General features: G+C 31.4%; 3 protein-coding genes across 4 annotated transcripts; 1 reads left to right on the top strand and 2 right to left on the bottom strand.

Moving 5' to 3' along the window:
• Nucleotides 1-234: 234 nt before the first annotated feature.
• On the bottom strand, nt 235-2393 carry LOC105629637 (Cox19 family protein (CHCH motif)). The gene is made up of 2 exons (XM_012211252.4): nt 2107-2393; nt 235-594 (listed from the first exon to the last, which is right to left on the bottom strand). The coding sequence occupies exons 1-2, from the start codon at nt 2190-2192 to the stop codon at nt 489-491; spliced, it is 192 nt and encodes a 63-aa protein (XP_012066642.1). The 5' UTR covers nt 2193-2393; the 3' UTR covers nt 235-488.
• A 785-nt stretch (nt 2394-3178) lies between these two features.
• LOC105629636 (etoposide-induced protein) lies at nt 3179-8031 on the top strand. Of its 2 annotated transcripts, none has more exons than XM_012211251.4 (12): nt 3179-3352; nt 3571-3636; nt 4647-4797; nt 5363-5415; nt 5815-5952; nt 6093-6156; nt 6340-6425; nt 6512-6594; nt 6938-7014; nt 7110-7225; nt 7480-7579; nt 7676-8031. In XM_012211251.4, exons 1-11 carry the CDS (start codon nt 3231-3233, stop codon nt 7544-7546), a joined length of 1023 nt encoding a protein of 340 aa, XP_012066641.1. In that variant the 5' UTR covers nt 3179-3230; the 3' UTR covers nt 7547-7579; nt 7676-8031. The 2 variants fall into 2 exon arrangements, with proteins under 2 accessions (XP_012066641.1, XP_012066640.1); XM_012211250.4 differs by having other exon boundaries at nt 3180-3352; nt 7700-8031.
• Nucleotides 8032-11697: 3666 nt separating this feature from the next.
• On the bottom strand, nt 11698-14388 carry TCP8 (TCP family transcription factor). Its single transcript, XM_089723009.1, has one exon. The coding sequence runs from the start codon at nt 14082-14084 to the stop codon at nt 12429-12431; it is 1656 nt and encodes a 551-aa protein (XP_089579135.1). The 5' UTR covers nt 14085-14388; the 3' UTR covers nt 11698-12428.
• Nucleotides 14389-21015: the final 6627 nt, after the last annotated feature.

The following is a 21015-nucleotide window of genomic DNA, read 5'->3' as shown; positions in this document are numbered from 1 at the left end:
TGTATATGGAAACAACAGTACCGCAAGATAGAATGCTTTTGTTCTGACATACCATTGTTAAGAGTTGCTAGTTAAAGAGCAGAAGCCGTAGGCACTTAATTTCGATCAGAACATTACAGAGCAGAAGCTAAACCAAAAAGAGAAATGCTACATAAGATGAAATAAAGCTGTAAATAGCATGGACGTTTAACAATAAGATGAAGCTTTGATAGTTAAACATGTCAATAATCCCAATTCAAAAGTTTCTGCTATTTATTTATTCTCAGAAATGATCTGTGTCAAATGACAGTTTTCTCTTACATAAGATTTTGCATTCTAATCTGAAATTAGATGGTCACAAATAACTCCGCCTGTAAATCCAAAAGAAATTGATTTGGTGCATACCATGCTGTGGAAATTACATTGTTGCATTCCTCCAGTGGAAATAAGCTAAATATGTACATCAATCAATTGTAGACTTATAGTTTGCACATAGGAGGGGAGAGCTCTCACTTGTGAATTTGCTTTAGTAGACCAGTTACAGAACCACAGTGTGTTGACTTGTACTCGCATTTTTCACAGCAAGATTGAAGATTTTGAATGACTTTAAGGCACCTGTTCCATTTCAAAGGGTAATCAGAAATTAAAATTACAGAAACAAAAGATATTATATCATTGGAGGCAGGATTCATTTTAAAAAAAAAAATCACTAATATCATGTAAAAGGAGGACAAGATCAACTTAAATAGTAAAATTGGACTGTGGAGATCTGTTACAACCTTCAGTTAACTAAGATCACATGGAATGATCTGTTAGTACTAGTGCATTATCAAGTCATTAGACCAAGGTGAGGGTGCAAATATCATCCAGCTAAATAACTCAGGGCCAGCCCATGTAAACACTAATTCAATTCTCGCTCAACACAACCATGCACTTAAAAGACCTAGCTAATCAGCATTGAATAATGAGATTAAACTCCTAGACACTGCAAATAGAACAGTGCATACACGAACTCTATACGGGAAGTCATTTACAAAGATGATGCTTTACAGAATATTCCTCTACTATGTTCTAGTCATTAACACATGCTGAATAGCCTGAGCAAAAATTCTAGCTACTGACACATTTTCACTAGCCTCAGCCCTAATCTATAGGTTAAACACTAATATGCTGAATAGCGTTATTACATACATACACACAGAGAAAGTAAGAGAGTAGCAAGGCATGAATTGGCTTAATCAAAGCAGATTAGTTTTAGGATAGAGCAGATATTTAGGAATCATTTTACATTAAGATCTATAGATGTTATTGATATATTTTGAAACATTTGTGACAATCATGGGAGAGAAGAAACAAGTTGAAGTAAATCAAAGATGAACTGATGGTGGTGGTGGCATGCTGGTCAATTAATTCATCAAAGCAGATGACAGTACTGATACCAATTTTGCACAATCATATATCCATTTTTGACCAAAAAAAAAAAAAAAAAATAGTGCAATGGAAAATCTGTAATTTCATTAATGCTTTTTGTAGAAGTAAATGCGTATATGTGATCCGATTATTTTCTGTCATTTCTGCCACAGAGGTTGATGACCAAATTCAAAGAGTAATTGATAAGCAGATTCAAATATACAAAAAGTACAGAGTCCTATAAATTATAGTCAGTATGCTTAAAAATCAATTGCATTTGAAGCAACATAGCAAACAGAACTCTTCATTCTTTGATGAGTCCAATTGAAATCCAAGAAAAATTTCCAGTCCATCCCATAAATCTTGTTTGCACCACAATTTATCAAGATGACACCCTTTTTCCTTTGAAAAAAAAATAAAAAATTATGAAAAACTATGAGAAAAAGAGGGAGAGAGAGGTTATTTGATCAACAATAAATGCTAAAACCTATATATACGAGCAAAACCCAAAGGATTATAAAGTCTTAAAAGCGTTCAAATTCAATGCATCGACAAGCTAATTCATAACATTAAAGAATCATCATAGCAATCAAACTGGCTTAATCTTAATATGCTAGTGCAAAGGCAGTCACAAATTTCGATCTTTACGATCAATCCCTAATTATAATCCCAAAAATTAGAATAAAAAAGAAAGAAAAGAAGAGAAAAGAAAGATACTTTTGAGGAAGGAAGTTGTTCTTAGAGAGACAAGCTTGAATGTCGCAAGCTTCTTTCTTGCATGGCTCTTTGCTCTCTTGCGCCATTTCTTTTCCTCCTTTCACTGTCTTCCTATTTTAAAACGGTGTGATTTCTGCAGAAATTTGCTGGTAAAACTGTACCATGGCATTTATTTCAGTTCTTAAGGAAGAGGCGGAAAAGTTTCCTTCAAGGAGAGAAACTTCTCCCTACCATGGATGAAAAATTTTCCATGTCATCCACGACAAGGAGGACAACTTTCCGCTGTTTTCTTTTCCTCTATTTGTAGTTAATTGAAAATGGTTCAAAATAATCAAGGTCATGCTCATATTTTTTATAAAATAATTTTCTCCATGAATTATGTTTATAATATTGACAAAGGTGAACCCAAAAAATTTAAATTAACAAAGGCAAAATTTCTAATACAAAAATTAAAAGAATAAAACGAGGTATGATCTAATTAGTTTTCTCATATCTTGCATAATGAGCGAATAGTGATACATCTTCTATATGAATTCTATACTAATCTTATCCGGTAACTATGTAGTTTAAATATAATAGAGTTTCTATTTATTAAAAAAACTATAGTAGAGTTTTTTTTAACTAATTAAATATTTTTGAAAAAATAAAAAAATATTAATTAAATGTGATATATAATTGATTTTTTTTATTAAAAAATCAAATTTATTTTTTTAAAAAAAAATTAAATAAGACACCCCTTATGTAAGATAAGATGATAAAGATCATTTTTCCCTTCACTAGAGGTCTTGATTTCAAGCTCTGGATATAGAGTCTTTTTAAACGCTCGATAATGAACGTTTTGCGTCTTTATAAATCTATCTAGTAAGGATTCGAATTAATCGGACCAGTGAGTTTCGACGTATGGATGGTTAAAACAAAAAATTAAACAAGGTTAAAACTTGGTGACTTGGGTATATGACGATGATGGGTTAAAGTTTTTTGCTCGGGTCTAAAAACAAAGCCCAAAAGACGAGTCCATTTATCGCAGCCTTGAGAGCCAGGAGAAGCAATAGCTTTGTTGGTCAAGAACCCCTATTTAATGTTGTTTTAGTTTAGTTTCTGTTTCTGTTTTTTCTCCCTCAAAAATGGAAACAACAACACCGTTAATAAGAGTATCCGGGACAAAAGTAAAGCAAGCATCTTTACTATGGCTTGAGGGTTTTAGAGAAGCCTGTTGCTTGCATAGAGTAGTCATTCTCTGCCTCAGGTTTTTTTTTTCCTCTCTCTGTATAATTTATTGCTTCTCTGTTACTAAAGTTCTTTCCTATTTGGTCGCCGAGGGAAAAAAAAAAATCCAATTTCGATATTTGTGAAGTGAAATTTGTAATTCGAAGTTTTATTTTGCATTGGCTTATTGAAAAATCAACTTCTATTTGTGTTTTTGTTGATGTTTTCCGCTTTTTTAATATTTTTTTTGGGTGGCAGGTCAAAGTCGCTTTTGATTAGAACAGGGCAGTGTTTTCTCTTAAATGGTTTCATCTTTTTAGGGAGGTAATCTCTCTCTCTTTGTGGCAGCTCAAGTTTAATTTTGCAAATCAGTTGTAAAATGTCTATTGGGCATTTGGGATAGTTTCAAGTATTTATGGGTTATTAGGCGGTACAGTTTTTGAAATTTAGAGCTAAAGCTAAGCAACTGAACAATTTGGATTCTTGGCTATTCCATTTGGAGCTGCATTTTGATAGAAAATCAATTTGGGAGTTGCTTCTGTAAAATCTGCATGTTCGTGTTTATATGGATTGTACTATGGAGCTTTATCAGGATCAGAATGATCCCTTGGTGGTTTTAATGTTATTGGTTTGATTGATTTCATGGATGTTTTTCGGTAAGACAGACTGACCTAAAATAGAGTATATACCTTAATGTTTATCATTTAATTTTAGACTAAACCTTGACTTACCTTAAGAATCCATTCACACTGTTAATTGTTTTTGTGTTCAAGTAAAATACAACCGTTCTTTTTCCTCAGTATAACAAATTCTTACTGCATAGCTCCAGTGGCGTTGATGGAGGTGATAGGGATTAGAGTGAGATGTTTGATTGCTATAATGTGATTGGGGATGCACTACAAACCACATCAATTGTTCATTAGGGTGGAATGATCTGTATAAACAATTGTAGTCAGAACTATTTTAAACTCTCGGTTAGTCTTTTTTGGGTTATGCATATATATGTGGGCAGTCTTTTTTGGGTTATGCATAGATTTGGGCAGTCTTTTGCGGGTTTAAATCTGGATTTGAGTGCGGATTGTATTACATGCTCATGCATCTGGCCAGTGGTAGCAAAGCCTACTTATTATCTGTTTGTGGGCTTGTGCCAATAAGTCCTTTGGTGCTGCGAACATCTTCATGTATCCTATCATACTATTACTACCAATTAGAACAAGAACAATAGTTTTGAAATCTAATTTAGTTTATTTGCATCTTTGCTTCATCGTTAGATAGGTAGTGATCCTTAGTCATGCATTTATGATATAAATATTTGAATCTTCATTTCCATGCAGTATATTTGTCCTGAACTCGGTTGTCATCCCAACGTTACAATGGATACTACCTGATGAGTATTCTGATATTAGTTCTCAAGAACAATTCACATTTGGCAGTATTTTAAAACTTTATTCCTTTTTACGTGTTGGACTCATACAACTCTTTTATGTAAGTATGCAGATTATACATTCTTATCACTTTTTGCTCTTGCTTCTGTAATATCCATAAAATTTCTTTCTTTCCCTGTAAGGATCCATGGATGGTATTCGGTAATTTCTATATCATGACACTAGTCAAAATCTCTCTAGTTCTACAATTCTCCATTTTGAAATGCTTGAGTGCTGTTTCTTTTGGCTTACTTTTCCTTGCTATATATATGCTTGGTTGTGTACTTCTGGTTCATTTTTGGATAAAGCTTTAATTGAGCTCACTTTCTCAATGCATCCAAATTAACTTAGCATGAACATATTTCTTCTCCATTCCATGAACATCTAAATTTGGGTTCTCCTTCTCCCTTTATCATAATAAGATTTGCTGTTAATGGACACTTTAAAATTTTAGATGGGATCTTGTGATGCATGTACAGTTTACACATTCAGATTGTGGTTGACTTGCTGTTGATAAGTAATTGATGTTCTGATAATACGTACAAAGGATTTCTGTCTGTGAGACAGATATTCGTTTTACTTTTATATCACCATATGTGATTCCTTTCACTGTTTGTTACATGCAGGTTTTTTGGTTCTACCCATTGTATGTATTTAGCTTTATTCTGAGCACTCTCTGGTATCATTCTCTCTTTCTGGTTTACCTTTGCTACTGGCATATTTCGGACTACTTATTTACTTAGTTGTTTTAGCTAGGTAATTATATCCATGATTGGAGATATATGGGACAAACAGCATTGCTCTATTTTCCTTTTCCACATCTCTTTCTTGTGTCAAAACAAAATAATAATCATGAGTGGTGAATATGAGAAGTTGCAAATTTCTATCTGGGTACATAGGTTTAAGCATGAACTATGGTTCCTGATTTGTGAGTTATATCACCACCATGTTTGGAGATAAATTAAAGGGTTGAAATATGGGAATGTTTATATCTTAGTAGGGGATTCTTCCTCTGCAATCCTTTCAAAGTTTAATCTGCTTTATTAATTTATTCTACTTTAAACTAATCTTAATCAAGGTACAATGAAATTGCTAAGTATGGTTTTGCTGCAATGGGAAGAGATGAATGTAAAGCATTGGAATCCTTAAGTGAGAATGAGGTAACAACATCCTCAGACAACACAAGAACAACAGAAAAGCCTGCTGGTCTAGGAGGGTAGAATTCCTACTTGTAATTATTTAGTTTCTGAAACTGTCTTTCCTTCTGGTTGTCAGCATTATTTTTCCCCCTTAAAGGACAATTTTGCTTGAGAATGTCTGCTGTGCTCATCTTTTTGTTGTATATATTTTCTGCAGGGTTATGATTGGTATTGGAGAGCAGGTGTATTCTATACTGCTTTTGAGCTTCTTCTTTTTAGAGGTACAACATGTGTTTGAATATATATGGATGTGGTGCGTGTGTATATCTATTATCTTCTGGTTGAAGTATTCAGTAAAGGCAATGCCATCAGCACGCATTATTTTATTTTATTTTATTCTTGACTTGCACTGGTCTTGGTTAATGTTTACCATTTTGATTTTATACACTGACAACTATATGCAGGTTTATGTTACTGGATTCATACCACATATAGGGAAGGCACTCAATTTTGTGCTTCTTTCCTGGATGTATGCTTACTACTGTTTTGAGTAAGTCATTAATGTGTACCTGGTACTATTTGTTGTGTTGCACCTACTATCAGCTGGGTATTTGCTAATTATGATTCTAAAATTAGGTACAAGTGGAATTTGTCTGAAGTGGCACTGGATAGACGCCTGGACTTCTTTGAATCTAACTGGGCATTTTTCGCTGGTTTTGGTAAAATAGTTTCTTACTGGTGTCTGTTCTTCAAGTGACTTGTGTTTGTACTTCATATTTTCTTCTAGTTGCGCTGTGTGCTATCTCATTTCTATGAAGGTTCCATGCACTAAATTTACATGCTCCTTTTTCTGTTCAGTCATGATCAATAACATCAGAACATGAACTTGCCAATATTCTATTTTCATTCTTATTGGTTTGCTGAATAGGAGGTTTGTGCTAGTGCACATACGGCATTACAAGATGTTTTACACACCAGACTTGCCTTTTTATGTTCTTTAAATTTCAACATTGAGTATTATGGATAAGAGATCCAACATTAATTTCTTCCCCGGATTTGCAGGAAGCCCTTGTGTTCTGGCTATTTTCTTCTTCTCTCCTCTTGTGAGCTACGGTGTCATGGCTATTCTTTTCCCACTGGTAAATATTCCTTTTTGTGGTTTTTAAGTAATTTATCTGTTTCGGTGTTTCCTCATCTCCTCAAAATGACATGCTTTCTTTCCTGTGTCCTGCAGTTTGTTTTGGCTGCAACTGGCTCAGGGGCTGAGCAACTTATCTTCACTCAAAGAAGAAAGTGGAAAGGTTTCGGATTGGGAAGGCTTCCAATATTTTATGTGGCAGATACAGTGTCGTAAGTTATCCACATCTCAGCATCTCTTTAATAAAAAGAACTAGCAGCCTTCAAAATATTGTGCAGTAAGCTGAAGTAAAAAGGTTCTTAGCAGTATTGTCTGTGCTAATAATTTCTTCCAAGAAAATTTATGTGACACTGTTTAACTAAGCCAAATGCTTCGCAATGGAGAAATGACATCTTTTGATTTTGAATTTCAGTATCATATTACATGTCTCCTCTTCTTATATACAGATTGATCGTTTTATCTGTAGGATGCGAATCTTGTCTCTGATAAACTTCGAATCTAAAGAACAAGTGCAAGAGAATAAGGCTCTTTAAGTTCTGACTTAATTCCTACGCCACGCAATCATTGTAAGCAAGCGTTGACTTATTCTCAGCATGCTAAAGATTTAGATTTTTTTTCCCTTCCTTTCTAATTTTTTATTTATTTGCTTATTGTCAATTTAGTACTATATTTTCTTCATTCAACAGTATGCGCTCTCGCTCAAGCAGTTCATCAGAGCAAAACTTCCTAAAGATTTTATAGAAATCAAGTTAGAAGTGGCTCAAAGGTAAACAACAGTTCCCATTGGACTTGACCGAAAGGGAATACTCTGTACTTTGTGTAGATAGAGATCAGATGTCACCTATGTATTATTGTGTATAGCATTTTTAATTAATCATGTATTGCTGATATGTACAAAATAATTATGAAAATTACATTCTGGATATTTGTACTAATCAAACTTGGAAAACTGTGAAAAAGTCTCCAAATTGTGGCTGTAAACAGTTTTAAGATGTGAGACTGTAGGCAATTAAGAGTATCTCCCCCTCTCCTATTTTCTTCTTCTTCTTCTTCTTCGTGTTCTTCCATAAGAAAGTTATTAAACTTTTTTCTTTAGTTTACTGCACAATTTTTGAATTCTGAAATAGAATTTTTTTTTCAGAATTTTTTTCTTTAGGCATACATGAACTCTTCCAATTAATCGGAAGATTTACTTCCCGAGAAATAGAATTTAACGCAAATTAAATACAAGTATTTTATACAGCAATCCAAATATCAGCTATAAGAAAAAAAGAAAAACAAACAATGAAGAAGGAAGCAGCGTGAGATGATATGTCTGACAGATAAGATCGAACAATAAAATTGTGAATGAGATATGATCTAATTTTTTTTTTTATTTGCGACTTATTTAATTCAGCAATTGCGAATAACTATTGGTGTTTAGCAGTTGTAACTATTTAATTGTTAACTGTCAAACTAACAAAAATTTTTTGAAATGTTGCTTCAATTGTTAGATTTACCAAACATATTTAAAACAATATACAAAGACACCAAAAAGAATTTCTAACATATCATTTTCTCATATGTCAAATATTAAAAGAAAAAAACCTATGAGATTACATAAACTCTTTCAATTATAATCCGAACGGAGATTAATAAGATTTGTAGACCGTTAAAACGGATACGGAACACGAATCTGAATATTTGCTGAAGTATAAAAAAAAACTCTTCCAATTATAGAAAGAAAAAGGTTCAAATCAATGTCTAGGGATGAAATCTACAAGCATAGCACTATATGAAAAGAAAATTATTATTTAGTGCATGATGATGACATTGGATAATTTTTATATGGCACAAATTTGAAGACGTGTGGATCCCACAATAAAATCCATTTTCATATGAACTAGGGCAAAAATTATTCTTGGACAAAATCATTTTGCATTTATTTAATCAATGTAATATTAAGGTTGCACTAGGATCATGTGCCCCCACAATTGCAAATCATGCATTTTCCATAATGCATTATGCTTTTAAATAATTCCCTAAATCTTGATCCATACATATCTTATGGGATCCCACATTTGTGGAATTGAAATTTCCTCCTAACATTATTAGGGATATACTTTCATGTATGTTTGGTTATCTTTCTTTTTTCTTCATAGAAATTAGAAATTATTTTTTGTAAATTTTGATTTTCAAGATATCAAATGAAATATATGAATTCCAACTCAAAAATATTTTAAAGTATTTTTTTTTTCTTTTCATTAAAGAATAGAATGGATTTCAATTTCATTAATAAAAATCAATCAACAAAACATAGAAGCAATTATTCTCGACAGTGGTATTCAGATAAAACTTCTCAACAATGATAAAAATTGGTATTCAAATAAAATTTTTAATTTTATATTTAAAGTTCATTTAAAGCTACGATTATTAACATTTATGTTTCATTATTAAATAATAAAATTATATGCTAAAAAATTTATAAAATTGCATAAATTATGATATAATTGCTTGGCAAGATAATTTCAGAAATTTAAAAAAAAAAAAAAACAGTTGGGTCCAAAAATTAAAACAAATGATTCCTTTGCTCGTGAAAATGCATGAGGAGAAAGAGAAAGAAGTCTAATCCACCAAAACCGCACATAGCACACCAATGATTGGTGCACGTGAAGCGCGTGGACTTAATTAGTTTTATTCCACAAGACAAAACTTATTTTCTATAACTATGTTACGGCAGATCAGAGCAAACAAAAAAAAACCATCCTGACCGTCCATTCTTAATCGTGGTTTATTAATCCAACGATGATGAGCCACCCGTCATCATGTACTTTCCAGAAACAGTAGCTATTCCACATTTTCAAAAACAAAATTAATTAAAATAATTTTATCTTTTTCGAAATATATTAAAGTCAAAGTAGTAATTTGATCCACTTTTCGTTAAACAAATAATAATTTATTAATCCCTAATTTGGCTTTTAGTTGCGGAAATTGCGGGAATAGTGGTGCCTAAAGAAATATTTGTTTTATGGCATGGAAATATAATAATAAGAAAACAATAATTACTATTTAGTAATTTTAAATTAATATTATAATTTTGCTTAAAGAAGGGATGAAAGTGGAGTTTTGTCTGTTGTAAAGTGAAATTAAGACGGCAAATTGACTGGATTGACTCTATGTCCAATTTGATTTGAATGACTGTGTCCAATTTTCATTTTCAACATTTTCCACCTTTGCTTTATTATATATATATTTTTTATTTTATGTATAATGATGAATATTACTATGTGATGCAAAATATTTATTATAGGTTCATTTAAAAAAAAAAGAAATTATTATCCATTTCAAAAAAAGAAAATGTCGGTTAAACATAGGTAGATGTTTTTGTGCAATTGGTATTGGAAATTGCACCTCTACTATAAACCTTATTTTTGTCAAAATTTTATAAATAAAACCTAGGAAATGCCAATTTTGGATTACTATTATTGCTTTGTTTTAGGAACTCAAATATAAAAATCTTTTTAGTTGTCATGTATCTATAAAATAATCAAACAAATAAATATTTTTTGAATTTCCAAAAAAGAAAATAGAAAGAAGACTACTTAGGGGTTGACAAAAAAAAAAAAAAAAACAAAGTGGGGCCAAAGCATAAATAGCTAAAAACTGCAGGAGATCTAATGCAAAAACATGAAAAATGATTAAGCAATGAAAACAAGAAAGTTTATTTGAATTGACTGTGCGAGTCAAAAACAAAAGTCATTCTCAGTAGTCTGTAAGTAAATTAAATAAATTAAACAAAAATGGAAAGCTATACCTATATATATATATATACAGCCACTGAGTTGACTCACTTACAACTCATTGAGTCTAAATTATATACCACTAATTTGATTTTTCCTTTCCCAGAATCCAAGAAAAATTAGAACATTGATTTTTTTTTTTCAAAAAAAAAATAAATTTAGAAGTTAAAAAATGATATAGAACAATAAAATAGTATGTCTCATTTTATTTTTGTATTTGGAAATTTTGAAATTTTTGTTAATAGTTTAAGCAATATCAGAGTAATAATATAATCAAACTTCCTGAAAATAAGGGAGATTTGGAAGAAAGTGGAAGCTGCTTAAGAAATAAGATATCATCAAACATGCTCATAAAATATATTTTATGAAAAAGAACTCATAAATGTGCTTCTTTTTATATAATCCATCCTTTTCTTTTCTTAATTAGCTCCAAAATAAGAATTTAAACCCAAATATTTTTATGACTAATTTGGGATTAAAGCTTGATTTTAATAATTTTCCTCCAACTTTTTTTCTAAATAGGAGAAAAAAGATATGTGGTTCCCATAATTAATTTTCTCTTTATATTTTCTTTTCTTCCATATTTTCTTCATTCTCAAACAAATGAAGCCTTCTCAATTTTCTTCCCTCTCCTATTTTTCAGCAATCCAAACAGAGTGTAAATGTTTGAAAATTACCTTCCAAATGCTGTTCTTACAAGTTGAACTGTAATAAACAATATCTACCATCTTCCTGTCTACAAGGTAAAAACAGGGAAAGGAAGAAAGGAGCAAATGACACCCAATTGACTTGTTTTTCTACTTTTAACAAAGAGAAAGCAAAGACCTATTGGATGGAAGGTAAAAACCAAACTGACATTACACAAAAAAAAAAAAAAAAAAAAAAAAAATGGTAAACAAACATGCTTTATTCTTAAATCATCATTTGTTCCATTTCCACTTCTTTGATAAAAGAGCAAAGAGGCACATTGAAGTTTTACAATGTCCAACAGTATGTTCCTCACAGCCTTATCATAGACAAACAAAGATATATAAAGATCTCTTTAATTTTCTTTTCTTGCTTTTTGCATTTTTAGAAAGAAAAAGACCAGCTTTTTGCTAAGCTACAAAAGAAATTTAAGAAAAAAATGCAAACTATATAAAAAAAAAACTGAACTTCTCTCTCTTTTTTTTTCTTTTTTCTTTTTTTTTTAAACTCTGAATACCTTTTGCTTCTTGTCCATTTTGCTCTTACAAACAAAGCAAACAATTAATTATAAGAGTAATAAACACAAACAAATATCCCTCCTATACAAACTCTCTCCCTATTATCAACTTTTTTTTTTTTTTTTTTTTGATTTTTGTGCCCTATTCATGGACCAAAGTAACAAATTACACTTCAAAGTACTTCTTCCCACATAATCAATCTAGAAGAATTCAAAACCTTGAAAATTAACAAACCAAAACCAAAACCAAAATGGCAAATTACTAAGAGATCACTGAAACTCTCATCCTCCATCATCATCTTCATCACCATCCATAGAATTCTCAATCATTAGAAATTTAAACACAAATTTCTCTAGCTAGCTCCTTGTTTAATTCCTATTGTAATTGAATCAAGAGCAATTAATTGAACCAACTTATGTAAATTCTTTTTGTCATTGAGAACTATTGGGACCTTCATCTCCACTATTAGTACCTTGAGGTTGCTGGTGTTGATCTAATGGATTGTTTTGCTCAGAGTTCATATTTAAACTACCCCTAGAATATGCATTAAGAGCAGCTAACATCCCCAAATTTGACTCAGACATGCCTAACCCCAGATGTTGTGAAGGTTGTTGTTGCATTAACATGGAACCTAATTGCAAGGCATTTCCTCTTCCACCTTGAAATTCAAGATTACCTGGTAGATTAAATCTTGGAACAAAATGTAATGGCGCTTGTAATGCATTTCCACTTGATGGGTTTGCTGTAGAAAAAGGCCACATCTGGGGCTCGGATGGTCCAGCCACAGATGTGCCGGTTCCAGTGCCGGTGCCGGTAGTCACTGGTAGCATCCAAAATGCGCTGCCACTGCTTGGCGCTGGCGCCATTGCCCACATTGCAGTGGCAGGTAGTAAATTTGAAGGCCTAAGTAGTCCAGCAGCGCTTGTTTCCTGTTGTTGTTGTTGATGAGGTTTTGGCAGCTGTAAACTGCTTTTAAATCCTTTTATGGGAGATCCTCCCCCTCCACCGCCACCTCCTCCACCTGCACCACCACTACCGCTGTCTCCTTGTTGTTGTTGACTTTCTTCTTTGAATAAATCTTCTCTATAACGTTTTCTTGCATAATTCTCATTAGAATCTCCGCCGCCGCCACTGCCAGTCTCACCTCCTCCCCCACCGCCACCACTTGGAAGAGCTTCTGCTATTTGATCTGCTGTCATTAGATGTTGTTGCTGATGATGAAACCCTAACATACTTGTATGAGCAAATCCTTCTTCGTAATGAGGATGATGAGATAAAGCCAAAGCTCCATGAAACGAATGAGGTGCGGATTTCGAAGGCGGAGCAGTTAAGGTGGATCCACTACTCCTTAAAGAAACATTCAAGGTAGAAAAATTAGCTGGAATAGTACCAGTTCCGGTGTTTGCTATAATTGCCGGCTCCGCTTGCCTTAACAACCACTCAATTGTTTCTCCATCAGATTTATGACCCAATTCTCTTGTCAATTGAAAAACCCTAGCAGCACATGTGGCTGGCATTCTGATTCTTCTTCCTCTTCCATCAACTTTTGTGTGTCGGTCCTTGGTCGACCGCTTAGCCGGCGCAGGTGTTACAGCTGTGGTGGTGGTGGTTGCTGTTATAGAAAGATTTTGTTGATTTTTCTTTGTTGTATCTAAAAGAGGACCAGATCTGGTGGCGATGGCAAGAGAGGCGTCCACGAGGTGAGGAGGAGCTGCAGAAGAAGTGGAGGTTGAGGTGGAGGTGGAAGAAGAGGAGGAGGAAGAAGAAGAAGTTGAAGGAGCAGAAGCAACAGCAGCAGCAACGGCGGCGGCGGCAGTAGTGGTAGTGGGAGATGAAGAAGAAGGAGAAGAAAGAGTGTGATGGTGGTGTTGATGAAGATGATGAAGGTGAGAAGTGGAAGGATGAGAAAGTCCAGCTTGGATAGAGATGGAGCCCATGAAGGGACCTTGAGATGGTCCTCCACCTGATGATCTGCCATCAAAAGAGACTAATTGTTGGTGGTGGTGATGGTGGTGGTGGTGCTGATGGTGGTGGGGTTCTTGAACGGTATTATTTTGCTTGTTGCTTTGCATATCTGTGAGTTCCATTTGATGGGTGGGGTGGGACTGATAGGTTTTTTTTCCTTTTTTTTCTTTTTTCTTTTTTTCTTTTTTTTTTTTTTAAAAAATCTGTTTGGGATTTCAAAACAAAAACCCAAAACGATCAAAAACCCATCTCTTATTTCTCTTCTACTGCATAGAAGAGATTTAAAAATGGTTGCAGTAGAGGACTAGGAGTTTGTTTGTGGGGTTGCTTTTGTCTTCTGATTGACTGTTGTCTTTGCCTGAGAGAGAGAGAGAGAGAGAGAGAGAGGGTGCGCAGGTTAAGAGTCTGGCTGGCCAAATAGAAGCAGGTGAGGGGACCTTAGGTGGAAATACAAAAAAAAAAAAAATTGTTGGCAGAAGTCCACTCGTGGGGTCAAAGTAAAAGAGAATGTTAAAATATTTACACCATTTTTACTACTCAATAATTTACAGTCTTTTTCAAATCATTTTAATATTATCCATAAGTTTTAACTAAATCTTTAGATGGATTTTTAGCACTATTTTTCAATTAAAAGATTAGCACTTTACCCCTTAATACACCGATTCGGTAGGTGTAAGATTTAGTTTTAATTTAAAGAATTTAAGATACATGTGAATAAGACAAAAAAAAAAGATTAATTTACTTTATTTTTTACTGATTAATCACATTATTAAATGTATATTTTTAAAAAATAATTTTAAGAAATCCCATTTAAATCTTTTTCATGATATATAAGCAATATTCATATGCATAATAGAATTATTTTACCATATCATAATATTGGCTATGAACAATGTTTTTAAACCGCGTATGCTTTATTTTCCTTTTCAAAAAAGAAAAGGAAGAAGCAATATGAACGCTCCATAAATTTCATATTTCCCACCCGATATTGCCCTTATCTTAACCAACAAAGATGATATGATGGAGGGGCAATATTGTACTTAAAATGGCCCCATCTAGACACACACACACATATATATAACATCCGAGCCCAGGAGTAAAAATGCTAAAGTAAGTTTCATTTACCTCTAAAGTTTTACTGAGTTTAGCTTTCTGTTTCTTGCTCCATTGGTCACTGTAGTTGTACAGTTTTACTTTTACTGATCAAGAACATTTAGGACATTGAAGCGAGAAAAAAGTCTTGCAATGTACTTGCATGAAAACCCTAGTTCACAAGCAAGGTCATTGCATTCAATAAACCCAGTACTGTCAAGATTTTTGTTACCCATTTTTCAAGATTAAGGTTTATTAGGGTTTTAGAAGAAGAAGAAGAAGAAGAAGAAGAAGAAGAAGAGTTATGGAATGGTTTAATTGTAAATAAGAGAAGGAATAGTAGTTTGCGAGTCCAGAGAAGCAAGCAGATAGACAGCGCAGTTAAGCATCAGATAAAGGCATCTAATGCAGTGGGACAGATCATCCCAACCCAACCCCACACTTTTCTTTTTATCTTTTTAAAAAATTTTCTTGGGTTGTTGTATTATTATTCAATTTGGACACCTCTTATTTTGATATGCAGACATGCCTGCAAAATGACAGAATTGCCTTATTTAAATACAGAATAAGCTGGTAGATTAAAAAAAATTTTAAATTTAACAAGTGAAGAGAGGGAATGTAAGGTTTGAATTCTTAACTCCTAAAGCAAAAATGTAATATAAAATAATAATAATTAAATCATAAATTCATAATCTAAAACTTTTAATTTTATATTATAAGGTAATTATATAATTATCTTTGAAGTCTATGGACCTATAGTTCTTGACACAGCATATAATGTGTTTTCAGCAGTTTGGGTCGGTGGTTGTTGAATTGGACGCATCATGTTTTATCTGATAATGCTGGTGATTGTTCAGAGTTTGGGTTAACAGTTAGTGATTGTAAATTTTTAGGAGTTGAGGCTAATGGTAGCTCCTTCCATTGGGTAAGAAGACGACTTAACACTGCTGCTCACTGTTTGACTACGGTGGCGTATTTACATACTGGTCTTCATATTTGGAATTCTCTTCCAAGTCAGGTCTTTGCTATTGTTACTGCTGAAATGATTCATTAATAATATTCCTTTTTCAAATAAAAAAAAAAAAAACAGTAATGTGTTTTATGAATTGCAAATAATATAAATGTCATGGTTATATGGAAAATGATTTTTTTTTTTATACATGAAAGGCGCGTTCGACTAAGATTGAGTTGAGCAATAGCTTTTTAATAATTTTTGCTATTTTTTTATAGTGTTCAGCAGCACTGTATAAGAAGTTAACTCATATAACATTTAGCTTTAACATTTTATGAAAAACTATTTAACAACTAAACACTTTTAAAATAACTAATTACAACAATCAAAATAGCTAATTTTGTCAAACAGACTCCAAATTGGTGATAATTTTTGTGGTGAAAAAGACTCGAACTTGAGACCTCTCATTCTCTACATCTTTTACGAAGGGTGAGAAGACCAATCAAACCATACCAATTGGTATGGATGGAAAAATGATTACATATTTCTAATTAAAAAAAGGAATTATAAATCAATTATCTCTAATCAATATTTGTACAAATTAAAGTGATTTAACATTGTTTGGAAAGAATAGCAAATGCTTAATATAGATAGACAGTTCATATATATATGCACATGTGAGTATGATTATCAATTAATTGAAAATTACATCTAAAAATAGCTATATTTAATATTTAATTGGGATAAAGTTTGTATTTTTCTTATTGGAGATATAAAGTTATATTAACATAATAATGCTTTCTAGATGAAGTTTTGTTGGTGCTTTTTTTTTTTTCTAACAATGTGTTGGTAAAGTACTTTTTTGTCCACTCATCATTTTGGGGTTGGCCAAACTCAAAAACTTTAGTGGTGCCCAAATCATTTTTGCTTTCCTTATATTTCAAACCAAACAAATATTTTTATAATTTCCACAACACTATCAGCCAGCCAATTCCAACTGGACCCACTTCAAAAGAAATTTTATTTTAATCTAATCAGATAATCATTTCACATAAATAATCCAATTAACCATACAAGGCCAACCCAAATCTTTATCCTATCTCCCTAACAATCTTTAATTAATTTAATTAATCAACTAATTTTTTTAATAATTTAAAAATAAAACACATTCTTAATCATGGGTATAAATGTAAATTCAATATAGTATGCTATCTTTGACTATTAATATCACTGTAGTGCCTGCTAGCAAGGACAGTGGTCACAGTAAGAAATTACTGATGATACATCATACTATCTTGGTTTGGTTCTCCACATGAAAATGGGCTTTGGAACATTATTCATCTATGCCCTTTTTTCCCCCTTAATTATTAAAATCTCTTGACAATTTTGGTAAAAATGTGAATTTTGGTACCCACATTACATTTTAATCATTAACACGTAAATTTTGGCTATTTTAATTGTGTTCAACATAATTTTTTTACGTAACTTTTTAACATTTTGATCAATCAAAATGCTGAAAGCTTTTTTTATAATGATTGATAATCTAGCTTTTGAATTAGCTTGTAAGATGTGTTTGACAATATCTTTTGTGAAAATGCTAAAAAGCTATTTTTTATAGCTTTTGATAACTTATAATTTGAATTAGCTTTTTGGAGATTAATATAACGTTTTATAAAAAGTTAATTCATAATTAAGAATGAATATTTTATAAAAAACTACTCAAACAGTTAGTAATCTACTAGAATAGCTAACATCCATAAAAATAGTTAATTTTATCAAACAGACTCTTCAATGAAGTGTTTTATAAAAAGATTAACTACTTTAATATTTAATTTTTAGCGTTTTATAAAAAATTATTTAAATAATTAAATATTTTTAAAATAACTAACAATCAAGACGGAATCAAATTTAGCTCATTTTACATTACTTTTAACATTTCTTTTGAAAATAATCAAAATCACTATTGAAATTATTTGATTTCGACGATTTTCAATCGGTTTTGATTTAAAAAAATGAATAATTTTTTTTGTAGGAAGCAAGAAAATTTGAAATAGAAACTTTGACATCACATTCCCAAATGATGGTGGCAAAGGACTGTCAGAAAAATTCAGCCCTCCACATGGACTACTACTTTTATGGGGACCTTGTAATTAGTGGTCTGTGTACTACTGAAAATTTTGTGACACTTACTGCCAACTTAAATTTTACCATGGCCCATCAATGATTTTTCAGTCCTGATCCTCATTTCTTTCTGTTCCCTCTAACTTTCCCCTTTTGACCTTTTACCTTGCACTTATTTACAAACAAAAAAAAAATTGTTAAAATAAATGAAAGTTCATCATAAAAAAAATAAAATAAAAGCTGCAACTTTGATTCAAACCCAAAAAAAAATAATAATAAAAAAAGCTGCAATTCTAACTGACTTTTCTCAGTTGTCTTAATTTCAGTCTCCTTATAAGGAGACTGGTGGAATTAATAAATGGCAAACTATGGGAGAAAAAGGTTGTTTTTGCATATGTACCCTCTTAGTTTAGTACATTTGTACTTTGGCCCATAATTGAGAAAGTTTCTTGCATTATTGTCGGCTTTCGAGATAAGATTCCTCAATTGAAGTAGAGTTAATATTGTGGTGCATCTCTCTTCAGGACCTATGTTCATATAAGTGATTTTGTGATCAAGAAGAATTTGGTTTTAATAATTATATTTTGATACTACTTTGTTTTATAATACTTGTCACATTTAAAATTTCATGCCTTTAAAAAAAATCATTAAATTAAAGTAATAATTACTGGTCATATACAAAAGGTAAATATAAAAAAAAATATATTTATTACTTCTTGAAACTACAAATGTGATAAGTATTTTAAAAAAAATTATTTTTTCAAATAATAAAGATATTATGGAATAGAGGTAGTAATTATTTTGTATGCAAATTTGAATTTGACAAAATATAAAAACTTTTTAATTCTTTTTGGAATGTAAATTTTAAATCCACAGCACAATAATCAAAGTGGTTATGATTGCTAATTAGTACTCATTACTTTTTTATTGGCGTAACTCATCATAATTAATACTTAATTATTATTTCAAAAAATATAATTATGTAATATTATATTTTGCTCTCATACTTGCTTGTAAGTGAAACTTTTGATAGGTATTCATTAGAATCGTAATAGGGTAAATCGATTATGCCACCTTATCCTAAGTAATGTTCTGTTCTTATCTCACAGTTTGATAAATAAAAAATCTCGTCTCATTTCATCCGATTAAGAAATTAAAATCGTTGTTTTCATCCTACTGTATCCAATAAAAATTTATATTTATAATATATAAAATATATTAATATATTATATAAATATAATTCTATTTTTGTGTGGATTTGAGATGAGACGCTTAAATATTAATTCCACTCAATTTTTAGTAATATATTTTCAAATTTGGGGCAATTTCTGAGATAAAGTACCTAAAATGTTGAAAAATAGTCCATTTAATATTCAATCAGGTTGAGTCATAGAATTTAAAGCGTGTCAGCGATTTCACTCGTGTTAATCCAAATTCCAATTCTTCTTCCTCAATGCACAAAAAGCAGGAGAAAGAAAAAAAAAAAAAAAGACAATAAGAAAATATCTTGCACTTTTTATTTTTTATCTTTGGTAAAAAAAGGGCATAACTGCCATAAAACCCATAGAGAAATGGGCTTAGAGTAATAAAGTCCTAATTAACTGCGACTGTTTTAACCGTTACTTTTTTGGCGGGAAATGAAGCTTATTGTCCGAAACTGAACACAAAGATGACACGTACCCACCTTAATTACGGTGTAAGAGGAGAAGGTGTATGATTAAAAAGAGAAAACGATGGGTAGTTAATGATTATGCTGATTTAGCAGGTCACGTGCACGTGCAGCCGTACTATAATTCGGTTATTATTTTCCTTTTAGAACAAAAAATATAGTTTTCGAATGTGAATTTATCTGTTAAGCTTTTTTATTATTTCACATTAATTGGTTTAAATTCAATAGAAATAGAGCTTTTTTATTGAAAACAAATTTCATGAAAACATGATTAATCATATTTGTAAAATATTAAAAAATTATTATTTTTTAATTGTTTTGATAATTAGGATAAATAAAGCATTTGCAAATTTTAGTAAAATAAATTTTTAATAATTTAGAAATTATTGTTAAAAAAAGTATTTAACTGTTTTTACACTGTCATCAAACTATTACAACTCTACTCCTTTACCTCAATTTAAGGTCCATTTGTTAAAATTAATTATTTTAATAGTTATTAATTATTAGCTGTTTAATTAGCATTTTATCAAACGTTAAAGGGACTACTGTTCCTAATATGCTTCTTTAAATTCTGTGAGTTCATTTGGCAAAATTAACTGTTTTGGTATCTGTTAGCTGTTTTAGTAGCGTTTCGCTATTAGTGGTTTTAGTAGTTTTTCATAAAACAGTAAAAATAAACATTCTACGAGTAATTAGTTCAAAACGTTAAAAGCTATTTTAAAAAATTATTGCTAAACACAACCTATAAATAATAAAAGTAGTGTTTTAATTAAAATTTATATAAAAAACTATTACCGAATAGGGCTTTAGTACATGGAGTATAATGGAAACAAATTATTTATATAACTAATCTTAACTAATTTGAAAATGATATTTAATTCTTATTATGGAATTTTATCATAAATTTTAAATTTAATATAGAAATTTCTTTATGCATAATTGAAACAACCCGAATTTTTATTTTCAAAATTTTTCCAATTAAATTTAATAAACCGACAGCCTGGAAATTTATTTCAATATTTTAATGCGAACACTGTGAGAAACCGAACCTAAAACCGATTGAAAAAGCCGAAAACCAATCGAAAATCAAAGATTTGGATCGAATCGAACCGGTTCGACCCAAACCATCTAGAAAATTCCCTTTCTTTTTTTTTTTTCCAGCGCTGCACCTCTCTACTCCTCACCATCACAGCAGCGCCTCCTCCTTCCTCTTCTTCTT

Source organism: Jatropha curcas, chromosome 6 (genome assembly GCF_041381405.1).
Source record: "Jatropha curcas cultivar XTBG-Jc1 chromosome 6, XTBG_Jcur_1.0, whole genome shotgun sequence".
Lineage (NCBI taxonomy): Eukaryota > Viridiplantae > Streptophyta > Magnoliopsida > Malpighiales > Euphorbiaceae > Jatropha > Jatropha curcas.
This window is presented reverse-complemented; position numbering and strand designations above follow the sequence as displayed.

Excerpts from the sequence above, each read along its gene's own strand:
- LOC105629637 (XM_012211252.4), bottom strand. The coding sequence starts at position 2,192 with ATGGCGCAAGAGAGCAAAGAGCCATGCAAGAAAGAAGCTTGCGACATT. Across the intron at positions 595-2,106 it reads AACAACTTCCTTCCTCAAAA|GTGCCTTAAAGTCATTCAAA; the intron begins GTATCTTTCTTT and ends GAAATGGAACAG.
- LOC105629636 (XM_012211251.4), top strand. The coding sequence starts at position 3,231 with ATGGAAACAACAACACCGTTAATAAGAGTATCCGGGACAAAAGTAAAG. Across the intron at positions 5,953-6,092 it reads AAGCCTGCTGGTCTAGGAGG|GGTTATGATTGGTATTGGAG; the intron begins GTAGAATTCCTA and ends TATTTTCTGCAG. Across the intron at positions 6,426-6,511 it reads TATGCTTACTACTGTTTTGA|GTACAAGTGGAATTTGTCTG; the intron begins GTAAGTCATTAA and ends TTCTAAAATTAG.
- TCP8 (XM_089723009.1), bottom strand. The coding sequence starts at position 14,084 with ATGGAACTCACAGATATGCAAAGCAACAAGCAAAATAATACCGTTCAA.